The sequence below is a fragment of the Pochonia chlamydosporia genome, chromosome 4, assembly GCF_001653235.2.
Source record: "Pochonia chlamydosporia 170 chromosome 4, whole genome shotgun sequence".
Classification (NCBI taxonomy): Eukaryota; Fungi; Ascomycota; class Sordariomycetes; order Hypocreales; family Clavicipitaceae; genus Pochonia; species Pochonia chlamydosporia.
The window spans coordinates 4,401,823-4,418,532 of NC_035793.1; the positions used below are offsets into that span (position 1 = coordinate 4,401,823).

Consider the following 16,710-nt stretch of genomic DNA (forward strand, 5'->3'; position numbering starts at 1 on the left):
ATCTTGGAGCAGCATGTTTTGAAACGGTCTGGATTTATTCGTTCATGTTGCTTCTCACGTTCTGGGCTTGGGTTGGATACCATGGAGGTCAATGCTTGAGTCTTTTGCCTTGGTGTGGGTGACGTAACATGTCACATACAGCTCTGCTGCATGAACAGCCGTGCTGACTGGTGCGGAAGCAATTATAGCAACTCAACATGCCCACGAGAAGGTGTTTGGAGACATATCTGCATATCCGACAACCCAATTTGAACAAGTTTGCGACTGCTACGCAAGATACTCTGCGAATATTCGGCATATACGATACTTGTCAGGTGGGCATGTGCCTGCAAGGGTAGGTTGTGGAACATTTGAACCAACACGAAAAAGGCGTTACCAGGTAACTGGTGGCTTTACTTGACACCCGTTGGCTGACACTGGGGATGGTGTACTTCCGCTATTTACTTTATTACTTAAAACAAAACAGAACAAGCGACCATGACACTCCAAGCATCCTTATTAATACCAAGTGACGGAGCGCCTCGTTCTTTGACGGACGATTGCAGTCGTACAAATGGAAATGGTATTTCTAGGTATCAGACGCCTTGCCCGATATCCAATACTGTCGCCCGCGAGTTGTGAAGCCCGCGTTCAAGGCAACCCAATCCCGCCCGAGGCATACTATGTATGCTGTGAAACAACAGAAAGCGGTATACATAGCGCCGCCTTTTGACCTTTGACGCCCAAAGGCTCTTTAGACCATACAAAATCCCGATTGGCCAACTTCGAGTACTTTGTTTTGAGTGCAAATGTCTTCGTCGCACAGGGCTTCTTGGCCGAGGTTCGATCCCCAACATATCTCTCACGAGTCACGAAAGTTTCCCTGTGTCGAGTTGCTGAAAGCCAGCGACTTCAGCTTTATATCTAGTGTAATTCTCAAGTCTAAGTACAATACAATAGCTAAAAATATCTAACTCGCTACTTCGACCCATCAACAATCTTCAACACGTCCGCAAAAGTCTTGCCCGAAAACGCCGGCGTATCCGTCTCACACTTCTTCCCCTTCTCCGGAATCTTCCCCGTCGCAAAATACTCCCTCACAGCACGAACAACACACGCCGACGGTTGCGCAAAAGAACCATGCTGCACACACTAAGTTAGCAACTTTCTCAACACCCTAGGGGAACACAAAATGCAAACATACCCCATAAGACTTCAGTTCAATAAGTCCACTGCCCTCAAACCCACTACTCATATTATGCGCCGACTGATAAGGAGTCATGGGATCCCAAGTATTCCCAATAAACAGCAACGGCTTCTTCGTCTTCACGTGAAAGTCACCGCCATATCGCTCCTTCGCATCCATCTTCCACTGCGCGCACGCCATGTCCGAAAACATCAAGCTATCGGCAATAGCCTTCGAAGTGTTGTACTTCTCGTTGACGACAGGCATAAAATCCTCGCGAGAGACGACACGCTTGATGTCCTTGTCGCCGCACTGAATACCGGGATTGGCATCCGGAGTTACAGAAGCTTGGACGTTGCCTCGAATCTTCTTTTCGTATTCAATCAGCGTCGTGGCATTGTTTTTGTTGAACAGATCGCCCAGACTCTTGGCGAGATTGATCCAGGAACTTGGCCCATAGAGACTAGCAACAACAACATTCTTAATCATGTCGTAGTCGACGATATCGGTGCCTACTCGGACGGGATCGTATTTGACCTTGTACAAAAAGTTCCAAAACTGGCGCTCTAGCTGTGCGGCAGTGTGGTTCTTGCTGGCTAGGGGACAGGTGGGTGACTCGACGCAGTGTTTGAAGAAGCCGGAGAAACTTTCGTCGGCCATTAGGTTCATTTGTTCGTCGCTGGGATTCACGTTAGCGAATGTTGGAGTAGCTCAGATGGCTATACATACTGTGAGTGGTAGTACTCGTGGGCGTTTTGAACGCCATCTAGGATAACCTTATCCATGCGGTCGGGGAACATGGCTGCAACGGTTGCTCCAAGAGTAGTTCCGTAGGAGAATCCTGTAATCTCTTGTTAACCAGTGATACGATAGACAGCGAATGAAGGCTCAACTCACCCCAGTAGCGCAACAAGCCATCCTCGCCGAGGGCATCCACCACAGTCATCAAGTCCCTGGCCGTAAATGCCGTACCAACATACGATCCAATGCTCTTCTTGCGCTCGTAACACGTCTCGGCAACTACGCCTTGACCGGCCCAGGTTCTACCCAGTGCGTTGTCGGAAGAGTTGCTGTAGGTTGGGAATTTGGATGTAAATGCAGCCAGCTCAGTCTCGTTGCGGCAAGTGAATGTCAAGGTGTTGACGGTACCACTATGAACCAATTAGCCACTGTCAAATTGAGGATGCTATGAGAATTGACGTACCGAGGATCAAAAGCTACCAGATCATGCTGATACCCAACAGAGCTACGCAGGGTATAGTCGTCAGCAACAAATCGCCCAAACTTGTAACAGTTAATCACTCACGGCATAAGTTGATCCATCTGTTCCAGCATTCCTGTACGACCAGCATCACCAGGTCCACCAAAGTTAAACAGAATAGTCCCCTTGGACGGCTTCTTCACCGCTGGAACCCTAATCAGCTCCAGTGTAACCGTCTCTTTGGAGTCCCTCTTGGTGTAGTCCAACGGAGCCGTGACATTGGCACATTCAATCGGCAATTTACTCGTCTTTAGCTTCTCGAGAGCCGCGTCGCACTTGGTCCATTTAATGCTGCAGTTGGAATTTCTTGCTTCGAGAGGGACTGTCACCGCATTGGCAGCGGCTACCAGAGAAAGATGTATCAACGATGGCTTCATGTTGGGCTATTTGGTTTGACGTTTACACTTTCATCTTGGAAAAGGTTTATGATCTTGATGTATTATATACTTGCTCGTGTTTAAATGTGTGTCTATTTATTTCCTATTTTGACGTCATGACAGCGGGCCTGATAGCCTCCAAGAACTAACTGCTTGAATTGGCTTACACAACGTCAAGGCCAAGAACATATTCCCAAGGTTGTCCTTCTTTTGGACGCTGTGGGTCTGTAGTTCCCAATTGGGTTGTACGCACCGCTAATATGTCATTTCTCTGAGGCGTAAGAGATCTGCAACGGCTGGGCCACTGAGCTGGCATGGCAGGGTAGTTAGGCTGCATGTCAGATCTAGGCTTACGGCCCTTGGTGGATGGCACTGCCACCTAGGTCATCACTTTTGTGTTCAATTGATTCAAATTTGGGTCTCTTCTGTTAATTGAGAGGGAGCTCTGGCAGTGGCTTAAACTGACAGGTTGCGATCCGCTAGCCAAGAAGTGTCAAGAATGTTGTTGCGAGTTGTCATTAGAAAGTAAATCTTTAGCAATTGGGAACTCTGAAAATTGTTCAATCACATTTATCCTCCATTGCCATGAAAGTAGCAAGCCTTGGTCAAGTTGCTGGTAAACGCAAGTGCTGGTTCTCGCGCCAGAAATAAAGTTCCGCTCCATGGACTCGCCAATGAAGCATTTCGCTAAGAACACAAACTGCGATGATCAACGCTTAACACACCTGTCAATACATAATGTGCTATTTGTGGCAATGCACAACCATTTGGCCATGAAGATCTACCGGCTCAAGTCCGCCGGACAGCTTCTCCGTAATCTCCAGTGTCCACACGGCGCGTTAAGCTTCTTATTACGGCAAGCTGTATAGCTTTAGATGCCCAAGCTGCGCGGCTATGTCAGGATGCCGCAGGGAAGATGTTATGGCCTCCGCGGCTTGGATCGCGCAACTGGCCGCAGCATCACAGCCCGTGATCTCATCGTTCGTGGCGAAAGAGGACAATGCCTGGTTTTGACAGTCGCTCGCCACTACGCATTCCCATGAAGTAGGGCAGTGAGAAAGTAGTCTTTTCTCAGCCGCTGCGGTAAACAACTTGCTAGCAGCGGCCAATACCAAGCCTGAGGTTTTGCTTTGTTAGAGGAATTGAGAGCTAACTCGTCACAGCAGCTTCAAAGCGCGTCATCATACGCGCGGGATGGAGAGCCTTGACTGCTGGGAAATTTGACGAACAAACACGGCCAAGTTGCCGTTCCAAATCTTGGCTTGTCCATGCAACGACATGGCAATGCCTGGGCCGTAATTAAAGTCAATGAGCTATTGGTAGGGTTTGATCGTGAATATTATGTAGAGCCAAACACGCTGCTCCGTACGTCTGTGGGAGTCACGGCCACCTGGTACCGACGACGAAGAAATCTCAACACCCGTCGGAGTGGAAGTTGTAGTCTGTTCTGTGTGTGTTTATTTGATCCAGAACTAGAACTTCAATTGTATATAACCTGTGATTTCTTGTGGAAAAGTGTACTTTGCCTGAGGACTGCCACTCTGCGCACACGGCCGAATTGGTCGTCATGTTCGCGGTCAGCATGATGATGATCCGAATTGCTCCACCACGATCTCGTGTTATCCCGATATTGGACTCTCAAACGTTTGTTTCTTTCACTGAGCGCGCGTCAAGGAATGGAATGTGCCAAAATTTAACGTCTCCCAAGGCGGCGCGACGATGGAGCTTCGACACCAAAATGTTTCAGTTCACACGGCTCACGCCGTTAGGCCTCAAAACTAATTAATCTCTTACCCTGCAGCTCAACTTTGGATTTCTCAATTCATAGTAGTTCTTAGGGGAGTTCCTTTCAAGTGTTTGGCATCTTATTCTTAACTAATAGAAACCAATATGTACATTTTTGAGGTTGTACGTCCACATCTATCTTTTACTGTGATCAATGGCCGTGGATTTAGTTAACCAGCGAAACTTGGAAGTTTGGTCGTCGCTCGGTTGCGGACACAGTTCAGTCTTTCTTTTCAGTACTAATGACAGGCTCACAGTTGTCGGTGAATGTGCCCTAGCATGCTTGGTCTTCACGAGACCCATTCATGTCTTACATTGGAAGAGGGAATATTCTCCCCCTTCCACTACCTGGCAAGAGTCACGCCCAGGTGTTGTAACGCATTCAAGTTGACGATCTTGAGGTTCTCATGCAGCAGTTGCGGATTGGTAGCGAGCACTTAAACTCCTACGGTGTCAACTTCTTGAACCTCAACTGTTAAGCTTAGTGGGTCATTGAATATTTGAGAGCATATTGATGTTTGCGCGCTTTCTCACGGGACATTCTCTCCTCGGACTTGTCTATGCAATTTACCAAATAGCCACGGTCATAGGCAGCCCAGGTGAAGCTAATTGTGTATTGCAAGACTTGACTATTCGGCCAAACACATGAGACTATGCTGTCATACATGTGCACATTAAGTGCCAAGGAAATCCTGACTTGGAGTCAAGGTCCTCTTCGAAAGACCGTTACATCCGCCTCGGGTTGGATATCGTCCATAGACGCCAAAGTTGCCTCAAAACACATCAGGGAAGCAACAACTCGGATCACCCGCGGCGATGCGCCTCGAGAAGGACAAGCCGGGCTACTTGCTCCGGTCATGGGCCGACAAGCTGGAAGTATGCTTGCTCTCAGAATCAAGTTTCCTCCATAATCTTGCAACTGAAATGCGCAACCAACTCTGAGGATCGGGAGGCTGGGAAGCCAGAACAAGTCAGGATGCAGCCCTAATACCACCACATTCCCCGGGAGTAGAAAGCAGAGCAGTGATGGAGGGGAGTGAGCCACCGAAATGGTGTGTTGAGTAAATGAGGCGCGAGAGCCAGAGACTTGGCAAGGAACTGTGTTGGTCGACGTCCGATCCATACTCTATTTTGATGCTAAAGATGGATGAGACACAAGGTGAAATGTACCGCTGTATGGATGGCAAGTTTGTGAAGCGGACAATTCCACGGTAAACTACCTACACTGAAATGAACTCAACTGAAAAGTCGAACTTGGAAACGCGTCGGTCATGTTGGTTCCCAAATTCCGATTCGACACGTCTCAGAATGCGGGTGGACAAGACAAAACCTTGAAAAATTGATGGCAGCATCCCGCATCAAACTACATACTAAACTGGTTGCTATTGCCGCAGTCAAAGCGTGGAAATGAATCAAGACATTGGCTCCCAGTCCTTCCCGTCGTTTTGACAACTAAACACCACATTTTACTCAGTTCTCAACTCCGTCTTGTTTCCTCAGCTTATATCATATGTGACTCTGCGTATGGGCGGTGATACTCTCACATGCAGACACGGCAACTTGTGTTCAACACCACGCCTCATCGGAGAATTACCACCGCCAAGCCCTACTTCCAGGCACCATATTCGTCCCTGGCAGCTAAAGCGGGGGATCCAGGGGCAAGATTAAGCTAAATCGACGGTGGCGTGCCAACTTCTCCAGCCCAACCACCTCAAAACGCGTTTCCATTCCCTCCATCCAGCATTCGCTCTCATGAACCGCAAACAATAACCTGCAACCACCACAATGACCGCCATATTAACATGCCCAAACAAATATCCAATGGTCTCGCTAGACAAAACCACCCGCAAGGCTGAAGTGCCGCCAAACGCAAATGTCTCTCCACCATTCCGCATTCAGTTGTCTCCGTAACCGTCGCGACATGAGACACATGTCTCACTGACAACACGCCTCGATTCTTCAGGTCCTCGTTCAGAATACCTGAGTCTTCGGACCGTTCACATCGCCATGTCGATCAACGCTAGCTACTCGGCAGAGCATTCCTGCTACAAACGCGTGATTAGCACACGCAAACAGCTGTCAACAAGATGCTGCTGAAGCTGAATATTCAGCACAGCTGATTACCATGCCGGGCCAGATGTTATTTAAGGATGGTGCGGCCACTTTGATCTCACTTGACGGGAGAATTAGCTTAGTTTTTCCAAGAGCCTCTCTGGACTCGTTACTCTCGTTGTTTGTTTTGCCCGATATACATTCTTTTGGAACAACTAATCATGAAGGGCGTCATTTTCCTGGGAGCTGTCTCCCTCGCGGCTGCGACCGTGGTCGACAGCGCCAAGGACTCTTGCGCGAATGTGAATGTTCAGGGGGCTTGTTATCGAGCGGTTGAGGCTTGGAAGCAGGGACAGAATGTGAAGAGAGATATGCTGGACAGGGAGGAGAGCTTGCCGGCGGCGATGAAGGTCTGCGGAGATATGAAGGCGGCTCGGGCAGCGTTGGATTGTCGTGTTAGTCGTGCTGTGAAGAGGGATCGTGTTGCGGCGCAAGCTTCAAGTGCTCCGGCTTCATCCGCCCCGGCATCTTCTAAGCCTGCTTCAAGTGCTCCTGCGTCCTCAAAACCCGCTTCAAGTGCACCAGCTTCAAGCGCTCCGGCATCCTCGAAACCGGCGTCGAGCGCCCCGGCATCATCTAAACCAGCATCCAGTGCCCCAGCTTCATCCAAGCCGGCATCTTCTGCTCCGGCATCAAGCGCCCCAGCGTCCTCAAAACCCGCCTCGAGTGCTCCGGCATCGTCCAAGCCAGCATCCAGTGCACCAGTATCGTCTAAGCCGGCCTCAAGTGCTCCGGCTTCATCTAAGCCAGCCTCGAGTGCTCCGGCCTCATCTAAGCCTGCTTCAAGCGCCCCAGCTTCTTCGAAACCTGCGTCGAGCGCTCCGGCATCATCAAAACCAGCTTCAAGTGCTCCCGCATCGTCCAAGCCCGCATCATCTGCTCCGGCCTCATCTAAGCCAGCCTCGAGTGCTCCCGCATCGTCCAAGCCAGCATCCAGTGCACCAGCCTCTTCCAAGCCTGCTTCAAGTGCCCCAGCATCGTCTAAGCCGGCCTCAAGTGCTCCGGCTTCATCCAAGCCAGCATCTTCTGCCCCGGCCTCATCTAAGCCTGCTTCAAGCGCCCCAGCTTCTTCGAAACCTGCGTCGAGCGCTCCGGCATCATCAAAACCAGCTTCAAGTGCTCCCGCATCGTCCAAGCCAGCATCCAGTGCACCAGCCTCTTCCAAGCCTGCTTCAAGTGCCCCAGCATCGTCTAAGCCGGCCTCAAGTGCTCCGGCGTCTTCTGCTAAGCCATCGTCTGCTCCCGCATCTTCAAAGCCAGCTTCGTCCAAGCCCGCTTCGAGTGCCCCTGCATCCTCAGGAAAGCCATCCAGCGCACCAGCATCATCTGGCAAACCCTCAAGTGCGCCGGCTTCATCTGGAAAGCCTTCAAGTGCCCCAGCCTCATCTGGGAAGCCTTCCAGTGCTCCCATGTCGTCCGCCAAGCCTTCCTCTGCGAAGCCGTCAAGTGGTAAGCCTTCAAGTGCACCTGCATCGTCAGGCAAGCCTTCTAGCGCCCCAGCTTCATCCATGAAGCCCTCAAGCAAGCCAGCATCGTCAATGAAGCCCTCATCAGGAAAGCCATCCTCCACCAAGTCGATGCCATCCAAGCCTGCCTCATCCGGAAAGCCCAAGCCATCTTTCCCACCTCAGCCACCATTTGTCGGACCCTTCAGGTACCTCTCATGCTACAAGTCGACTCGAGGCTTCCCTACCTTCAAGCGAATTGCCTCAAGCCCCCGTATGAGCCTCGACCTGTGTGCTTCTAGCTGCGACTCTCCACTCTTCGGAGTCTTCAACAAGTAAGTCAACATACACGCAGTCCAAGTTGATCTTTTATACTAATGAAACTGTAGTGACTGCTTCTGCGGCCAGAGACTTGACGGAAGTGACTTCAGGGTTGATGAGAGAAAGTGTGACATCATCTGCCCTGGTAACATGCGTCAACGCTGCGGTGGCCTCGACAGACCCGGCCTGCGTCCTCGTGATGACATCCCAGCAGATTGGCTCCTGTCTATCTATGAGCGCCGGGGAGGTAACCCAACCACTACCAGCAAGGTCATTACCAGCACCAAGGTCATCACCATCACGTCTTGCCCACCTGCTGTCACCGACTGCCCTATCGGCCACAAGATCACCAAGACGTGGACTGCAACTGTTCCCTGGAGCCATGGCTGGGAGTGGGAGTGGCACAAGAAGAAGGTTACTTGCTACGGAGACTACTGCGTCTCTGGTTATCACTGCGATGAATGTGAACGCCACCGTGTCGTGTACGATGGCGGCAGCTACCAGTGCGAGGCGTCGTCTGACCCCAACTGGCACAGAATGGTTCACTGCGACGGTGGTAAGTGCTACTACTCCAAGTGCCACGGCGACGGTTGCAACAAGAAGGTCGTCTGCTGGGATGGCCAATGCACTTCTGAAGTTTGCTACGGTGACGAGTGCAAGAAGAAGCTGGTCTGCCACGACGGCCGCTGCGAGCACCAGTCTTGCCATGGTGATGACTGCCACAAGAAGTGGGTGTGCAAGGATGGCAAATGTACCGTTGATCCTGGCTGCACTGGAGACTGCATGGCTCCTCCTCCTGGTAAGAAGATCGTTCCCGGTGGGTCAAGCTCCGGATCTTCAGGATGGTCTGATCCAGGTAAATCCGGCTCCCATGGATGGTCCGATAAAGGCAAGTCTGGTTCACAAGGTTGGTCCGATCCAGGTAAGCCCGGCTCAGGCTCATCAGGCTGGTCTGACCCTGGCAAATCTGGTTCATCCGGATGGTCTGATCCAGGCAAGCATGGACAGGATGGCGATTCTGGAAATAGGGGCGGTAAAGGAGGCTCTGGAAACCAGGGCGAGTACGGTCATGACGGTCACAAGCCTGGTCCCGCGCACATCAAGACTGCTGTGCCTCCTAAGAACACCTCACCTGTGGCAGCGGGCTCTAACAAGGGCATGGTTACTTTTAACCTCCTCGCTGCAGCAGTTGGTCTGGCTTTCTTGATGTAGATGTCTCGCGGTTGAGATGGACTACTAGCGCGAGGGTTGCGTTCTCTTTTTGCCGTGTAATTTTCTTGTATGAATAATGATACTTTGATCATTCTATTATCTTTATATGAAAAGTATTGTCTCCATGTGCGATATGTTTGCCGTTTACTGCGCTGCCATAGTGAATGAGTTGGTGTTTCTCATACTGCCTGGCTTGTAGTTAACCAATATTTCAGTCTACAACTGCCATAGTAGACGGTGGACCAACAAGTAGGCTAGTTGCTTATGTGAAAGGTGCCTGTCACAATCACATTTTTGTTGACACAGCTGGGGAGTCAAGCAGCATTTGTAGATGCATTGCAGTCTATTTACTTCAGAGGAAATCTAAGTACTCGTAGCAATACGCTCTCTTCCATTACATTTAAATACAATACATCTGTATTGTATGTTTTGGAAATACTATGAGACTCAGACAAAACGGTGAAGGCCAAGGCCACAGCGGCTCTTGTTAACATTGTTGCATAGAGACGGCATCTAAGCTGCTCATGCGTGATTCAGCATTGCACACAGCCCCAAATTCCAAATAGAGAGAAATTAACTACCCAACAAATCGAAAATAAATGTAAATTAATGCCAGCGAGATTCGGTACACCGGCACTTGCGATCTGCAATGTTACAAGCCAGTACTCCATATAAATTGCTCGTTTGCGGGACATGGATCCTACTTGTCAGCACTAGTGCAATCTTCCATAGATGTACTGTCTTTTTGCAATAAATGAAGCATCTACCTAGGTAGTCAGAAGTTCATTCACACCATACGGCACATCACCTGTGCAGTGGGGGCTAAAACCACAAGTGACCTCATCACATCCATCAACCTCACCTCACCACCACACCTCACAACCCTTCACGTCGCCACATCAAAACCACCATGAAATCATTCCCCCAATTCCCAAACCTCCCCACCGAGCTCCGCGCCCAAATATGGCAACACGCCCTCCCACCACCCCCCCAAAACCCCCTCTACATCTACACCAAAGGCTGCTGGCAACCTCACACCAACTCCTCCAACTCCATCACCTACTCCTTCAACCACTCCCTCCTCCCGCCCGCCGACTTCCCCATCCCCCTCTTCTTCGTCAACCGCGAAGCCCGCACCATAGCCCACACCTACATCCACCAGCAAAACCTCTCCATCCGGTACAACGCCCCGTCCCAATCCCTCAAATTCGTGCGCCCCTTCAACACGACCCTCGACACGCTGTACATCCCATCCGACAAGTTCAACGACTTCATCTGCGAGCCGGCAGAGCGGCAGTTCGAGCCAGACCTGCTGGAGCAGAATCTGGGGTGTCCGCCGCCGCTGTTCACGAGGATGGCTATTTCGCGGGAGACGCTGCGGGATGAGGATGAGCCTATATTTGAGTTTTTTGAGTGGTTCTACGGCGTTGAGAAGGTGTTTGTGGTTCTTGATGCGGAGGAGCTGGAGAGTGGGGATGAGTTGAAGGTGCAGCCGAGGTGGGAGATGGAGTTGGAGGAGTCAGTTTTAAGCTGGGATGGAGGAAAGCGGGAGTTTGTGTGGCGAGGAAGAAGGGATGCGGATGATCGTGGGGAAGTGCCGTATGAGTTGATGGAATATAAGGCTGCTGGTGCGGGTTTGCGTGAGAGCATTGAAGAGCATCAGAAAGAGTCCTTTGAGATATGGCCAGCCCATGCGGTGATGAGGTGACGGCATATGGAGGATCGTCCTGGTCACTAATGTTGGGATGCCGGGTGCATGGGACAAAATGAACATGGTAAGGGGGTCGTCAACTGAGCAAAAGGGACGCATGATAGATTCGTGAAACTCGGTTGGGCATCACAGCAAGCTTAAATTGCGATCACAAGTTTAATATTTGGCTATCATATCGCACAAACCAAACATAAACCAACTCAAACACACCAAACTAAATGTCCATCTGGTAAATCGCCCTGAAAAGATTTCCCAACCCTGAAACAAAATGTCATACACAATACTCCAGAAAGCTCCCAGGCACTGCAGGCAAAGTGCCCAAAAATGCCGTTCCAAGGCGCAAAGGGGTATCACCGATAGAATTGAATAAAAACACAAAAGCCAGATGGAGCCCCCCACAAAAGCGAAGGTCAGAATGGAAATGACGAGTGGTTTGTTGTCTGGGGAATATCCCCAGTACTTGGCATCCTTGGTCGCTCGCTTGTCTTCTTGGCTCTGAGCTTTTCGCATCCGGGGAAGCGTCAGATGAAGACCTGTTGACAAATGCCTAATACAATAGTACAAAATATATATGTCCAGCCAGCAAGCAGACACATTGCGCGCCACGCCTCGGACCATTTCTGTTCTCAGGGGATACTCGATATCTCAAAGACCTGACCGTAGTGTTGTCTGGAAACCACGCGAATGGATCCCAATCGGCAATCATGGTCTACCCTGTGGGTTTGGTCGAAGCGCGGCCGCTAATGCAGCTTTCAGTTACCAGCGCAGCGCAATCGACGCGCGCGTATGCCGTGTTGCTGGGGGTAAGAATAAAACATCGAAGAATAAAGCACATCAAGCTTGCCTGGTGTACGGTCACGCGAGACTACGTACATTGCGAGAGTGCAGTGGCCAGGACTTGTTCACCGACTTAGCGAGAGGAGGCAGCACGCTCCCTTTGAATGTGCGCAATAGTTGAGATTGAGCATGCCGTCGAATGTAATTGCTCGTCCTCTGCAGCCGTAAGTTCGTCATGATCATGGGTCATCATGCAGTCGATTCAAGTCGAAAAGCTCGTCCAAGGCTAAAAAGAATTGCGGCAAGAAAAAAAAGGGGTTTGACAAAGGAAATAATACACCATATTGGTGAGATTGCCGCACTGAAATGCGCAAAATGAATGTGCCGACCCAGCTCGGGAGTCCTTCTCATGCCCCGTCCTTCACTCGAAAACCCCCCTTCCCCCAAGCTCCTCTCCAGATCCCAAGAACCAGGGCCTGGCTTACATCAGAGCAACGACAAGCATACCAGCAACACCAGCAAAGGCAATTTTGGTAGCGTCCAGAGCGCCAGCGGCGTTCTGAGGTCCCTTAGTAGTAGGAGCCGGCGCAGTAGTCGCAGGAGGAGGGGTGAAAGAGGTCATGCCGCCGGTTGGCATGTAGGTGGTCGAGTTGTGGCCCCAGGTCGAGGTGACGGTGTGAGCACGAGAAAGGGTAATGGTCTTGACCAACGTCGTGGTGCTGGTGCAAGTGGTGGTCGAGGTTGGTGCGGCGCTGGTGACGGCGCTGGTGTCCGCGAGGGCAAGAGCCGGTAGGACAGCGAAAACAAGCTTGGTCAGATGCATTTTGTCTGTTGTCTTTATTCCTTTTTATTCTTTTGAAATAGCACTCGGTTCCAACTTTCGAGGGTTGATTTGCCTAGATAGGATGGGTGTGGATTGCCGACTGGGATATGGAGAAGGCGGGTCAAGGTAGATCGATGCCGTGTAAAAGACTCGAAATCGAGGTAAGCCGTAAATGTAGACGTTCTGGGATGATCGGGACTGAAGAGCCACAGTGGTCAAATGGTTGATGTCGTTGTGAGTGATTTCTCAAGATTCTCCTCGGGTAGTGGTGGTGGTGTGTGTACTTGGGGGCGCGAGTTTGAGGTACAGAGATACTTAAAGCAGTCGAGTCGTAACTTAATCGTGTGGATTTAAAGGAGTGACTTGCGTGAAACGCAGAACGTGTAGACTTTGCCAACGAAGCCTGAGAGGTGGTGCGAGCCAGCAGGATAATGCGAAACGTGCTACAGACAAAGAGAAGAGAAGAAGATCAGATGAGACGGGGGCAACCAGCATTAGTATGTTGGGGATGGGGTCAGGTCGCGCGACAAAGGTGACTGACTGACTGACTGACTAGACCTGGCCACACCAGACCAGACCAAACCAGGCCAGGCCAACGTGCTTAGACTCAGACTGGACGCTGAGGGCATTTGACGAGACAAGCGCCGAGATTGTAGGGCAGCCCAGGGCACTTTCCTCAAGTTGCAAGTGTCCACAGGGGGCGATTGGGCTCCGTCGTGGCTGCCCTCAGACGTGAAGCGCTGGCTACTTGCTCGACTTGGGCACCCCCCATTGGCGCATCTCTAACCATTAGTCCCACCGACCCATGTAGCCCATTGGTCTCATGAGGTATCGGAATACCTGGGCAACGGGGCATAATTCTCTATGACAACCATGTCGCAGGGACCCATCGGAGTACTTTGCATCCCTGTCTGACATTAGACTGAAGACACCAGATAATTTGAGGCGTTGACTCTAAGTTGGGAAGGAAAGGGATCCAGGCACGTCCCTTCTCTGCGCCAGACATGGACCTTTCTTGCTCCTGCCCTGATGAACTCCTTGTTTGCTTCGGTTTCAAGATTCACGATGTCATGAACGGCTCGATCCATTTTCCAGGGGCAGCCGACATGTTCCTTTGGTGCAGCAGCTGCATACAATGATCGCACACCTTGGTCAACGTAATATCCATACCACGCGACGCGCTCTTCATAGCGATTGAGGACGTCCCCGCGACCTGGGCACATTCTTGAAATTGGTTTGTGTCAACTTGTTTGGATGGAGCGGCGACGGCGGTACGGAGAGACGGGTCAACGGCCATTGTTGACCTGCCCAATGGCAAAAATTTGAGAAGGAAAACTCTGTTATGTCTCTCGGCCGCACTCTTTGTCTCAGTCACGCCCCTCCCTGACCATATCTTGACTTACACGTTCGCACGCACGGACTCGACCTTGACTGATCTGTTTCTCACCCTCAACTTCGAGGAGTAAGAGGACGACTGTTGGACCCACGCGTTATGTTGATTGTCTCTGTTCCTGATTCTCTTTTTTTTTCACCTGTCCCCGGTGGCAACAAGAACAGCAATCGACGGTCAATCGAATGATTGCCCAGACTTTGGCCAGAAGATGAGTCCTGTGACACTGATGGATCTACCAATAATTAGCGCACACCGCCATGACGGTTCTTTTGCCTGACCATCTATAGTAACCCCCCCACATTGGTGATGTTCGCCTTTCGGCCTGCCACTTACGAAATCTCTTTGCCCCTCCCCCAGAATTGCGTTCTGTCATGATTGGAGTTGTTCAATGACCTGTCACCCTGTGCAGTTTAAAATTTGGATAATCTCTTTCTCTTACATTGATTGGACCAATGGCCACCGGCTCCACCAGCCATGTCCTGCAATGGCAACCTGTGTTCCTGACGCTTAGCCTATTTCGGGTGCCTTGCTTCAAAGGAGGCGCCTGACTTTGTTCTCCTCCTGCCTTTGACTTGTCATGATGCTCACCCATGCCGCAATTCAACAGCACAGGACGAGCGCAGGACACCGCTGCAATTGTCTGGTTTGGCCTGTGTAAGTTCGCCAAGAGCCCGGTTATATTGCAATAGGGGCCTTGGTTGCAGCCCTATTTTTGGAATAGAGACAACACCTCATTGCTCCTGGTCTCCTGGGAATAGAATCCAGGACACCACAATTGATGCCAGGTTTGCTCTGTCTTTGCCACCTCAGCGCCAGAGTCTTTGATGGAAAGTCACGCTCAAATCAGAGCACTTTCGTCCAACCAATCGGCCGAGTGTCGCCTACCAGACCTCTTCATCCTTGCAAGAAACCCATGTGGCCAGGCGAATCGCCTAGCTGAGTTGGCTTGCTCCAGGAGGGAAGCCAACCCTCATTTCGGTTCTTATTTGCTCGACTTTCGTCTCATTTGACGCCCATTGCACTCCATACCGTAGGTTCTATTACGACCTCATTTCCGTTTCGCCCCAAAGAAAAAAGTTTAATGATGATCATCTTCAAACGCAGAAGGCTCTTGGGGCCCCAAGCTCTTTTCGGAACGCTAGTCCGGATGAATACCCGAACCAACTTGCTCCGGCTTGTCTCCGTGGTTCACCTCAAAAGTACTGTTGATCTCAGTCTTTGGAGTTTCCGGGAAGTTTGTACCACGATGCACAAATATCGGGAATTTTGGCTGCCGTGTGACGACGTGCAAATGTCGTACGTAAAGAAATAGAACTCGTCTGAGCGGAAGTCCTAAGATTAGCAATGCCCAATGCTGCTCGTTGAGTTTTGAAACTGGGGATTTGCTGAATGCGTGACGCAAACAGTGTTCAGACTTCAGCCTCAGCAGCTATTCTATCAATCAAGTAAGACAAGCAAAAGAGAGCGGTGAACAGGCGAGGTGAGGCGAGGCGAACGGAAATAGTTCCCAGCTAGGGAAACTTGACAGAGCCAAAATACATAAATCTACACTTCCGACACTCTGGACTGCGAATACGATGCAAATTGAATCCGGTCCTAAGGTTGGGGACGAGAGCATGTCAAGTCAAGTCAAGCCAATTCCCTTCGTCGCTCCTTCCACCTAAAATCGATTTGGCAGTCGGTCAATTCTACCTGCGCAATAATGGAAGAAAAAAGTCAGCCCTTCCTCTCTCCTTCAAAGGCGGCTGTCTACGGTTTTGGACTTGCCATTATTATCACGTCATAATCGCTATTGTCAACATCCATTTATTGAGGCCCATCTCTACCATGGAGCATCTCGAGCACCCAGCGCATCCAGGGACAGTCCTTGCTGGCGTATATTGGCGGCAATGCCATCCGAATCACCGTCTGAAGGCTCGATTTCCTACTGATCTAGATGCACTTGACTACGAACATCCCGTGCAAAGAAGACGTGCCATGCGATCTTATTGCCGATGGTTGACTGGATGCGGCCCAGCGAAAATGAACTTCATCGTTCAAAAGGCCACCCACCAAACATGCCTGGCGGCAGCGAAACGGGGACTCAAGTCCATGACTCACGAACATTTTGAGTTGCTTGTTAACCTCAAGACCTGGAACAGATTCTGTGAGTGCTTGAACCAATGTCTTGGAGCGACGCAAAATGCCAATGCCTCCATTAGTCCTGCTGCTGCCGGCGAAGAGCCGTCCAATCTGCCCCTTTTATAGATTGATGCAACAAGTCGACAATCCAGGTGTCCATTCCAAGACGTATTGTGCGTATCTGGCAGCAAATCGTGCGACTCTTCC

The 16,710-nt window shown here is 50.7% G+C and overlaps 5 protein-coding genes across 5 annotated transcripts; 2 read left to right on the plus strand and 3 right to left on the minus strand.

Annotated features, from left to right (window-relative positions):
• Nucleotides 1–957: 957 nt before the first annotated feature.
• VFPPC_16132 (nedd8-like protein) lies at nucleotides 958–2,803 on the minus strand (the record flags this gene model as incomplete). Its single annotated transcript, XM_018293885.1, has 6 exons — nucleotides 958–1,122; nucleotides 1,184–1,844; nucleotides 1,895–2,006; nucleotides 2,063–2,316; nucleotides 2,370–2,411; nucleotides 2,472–2,803. The coding sequence occupies 6 exons, from the start codon at nucleotides 2,801–2,803 to the stop codon at nucleotides 958–960; spliced, it is 1,566 nt and encodes a 521-aa protein (XP_018144349.1).
• A 4,159-nt stretch (nucleotides 2,804–6,962) lies between these two features.
• On the minus strand, nucleotides 6,963–8,210 carry VFPPC_17796 (hypothetical protein; the record flags this gene model as incomplete). Its single annotated transcript, XM_022429478.1, has 1 exon — nucleotides 6,963–8,210. The coding sequence occupies one exon, from the start codon at nucleotides 8,208–8,210 to the stop codon at nucleotides 6,963–6,965; it is 1,248 nt and encodes a 415-aa protein (XP_022285468.1).
• Nucleotides 8,211–8,238: 28 nt separating this feature from the next.
• Nucleotides 8,239–9,678, plus strand: VFPPC_08701 (WSC domain-containing protein; the record flags this gene model as incomplete). Its single annotated transcript, XM_018287363.1, has 2 exons — nucleotides 8,239–8,480; nucleotides 8,535–9,678. The coding sequence occupies 2 exons, from the start codon at nucleotides 8,239–8,241 to the stop codon at nucleotides 9,676–9,678; spliced, it is 1,386 nt and encodes a 461-aa protein (XP_018144350.1).
• A 910-nt stretch (nucleotides 9,679–10,588) lies between these two features.
• On the plus strand, nucleotides 10,589–11,386 carry VFPPC_14458 (hypothetical protein; the record flags this gene model as incomplete). Its single annotated transcript, XM_018292227.1, has 1 exon — nucleotides 10,589–11,386. One exon carries the CDS (start codon nucleotides 10,589–10,591, stop codon nucleotides 11,384–11,386), a length of 798 nt encoding a protein of 265 aa, XP_018144351.1.
• A 1,261-nt stretch (nucleotides 11,387–12,647) lies between these two features.
• On the minus strand, nucleotides 12,648–12,989 carry VFPPC_14459 (hypothetical protein; the record flags this gene model as incomplete). The annotated part of the gene is made up of 1 exon (XM_018292228.1): nucleotides 12,648–12,989. The coding sequence occupies one exon, from the start codon at nucleotides 12,987–12,989 to the stop codon at nucleotides 12,648–12,650; it is 342 nt and encodes a 113-aa protein (XP_018144352.1).
• Between the last annotated feature and the right edge of the window lie 3,721 nt (nucleotides 12,990–16,710).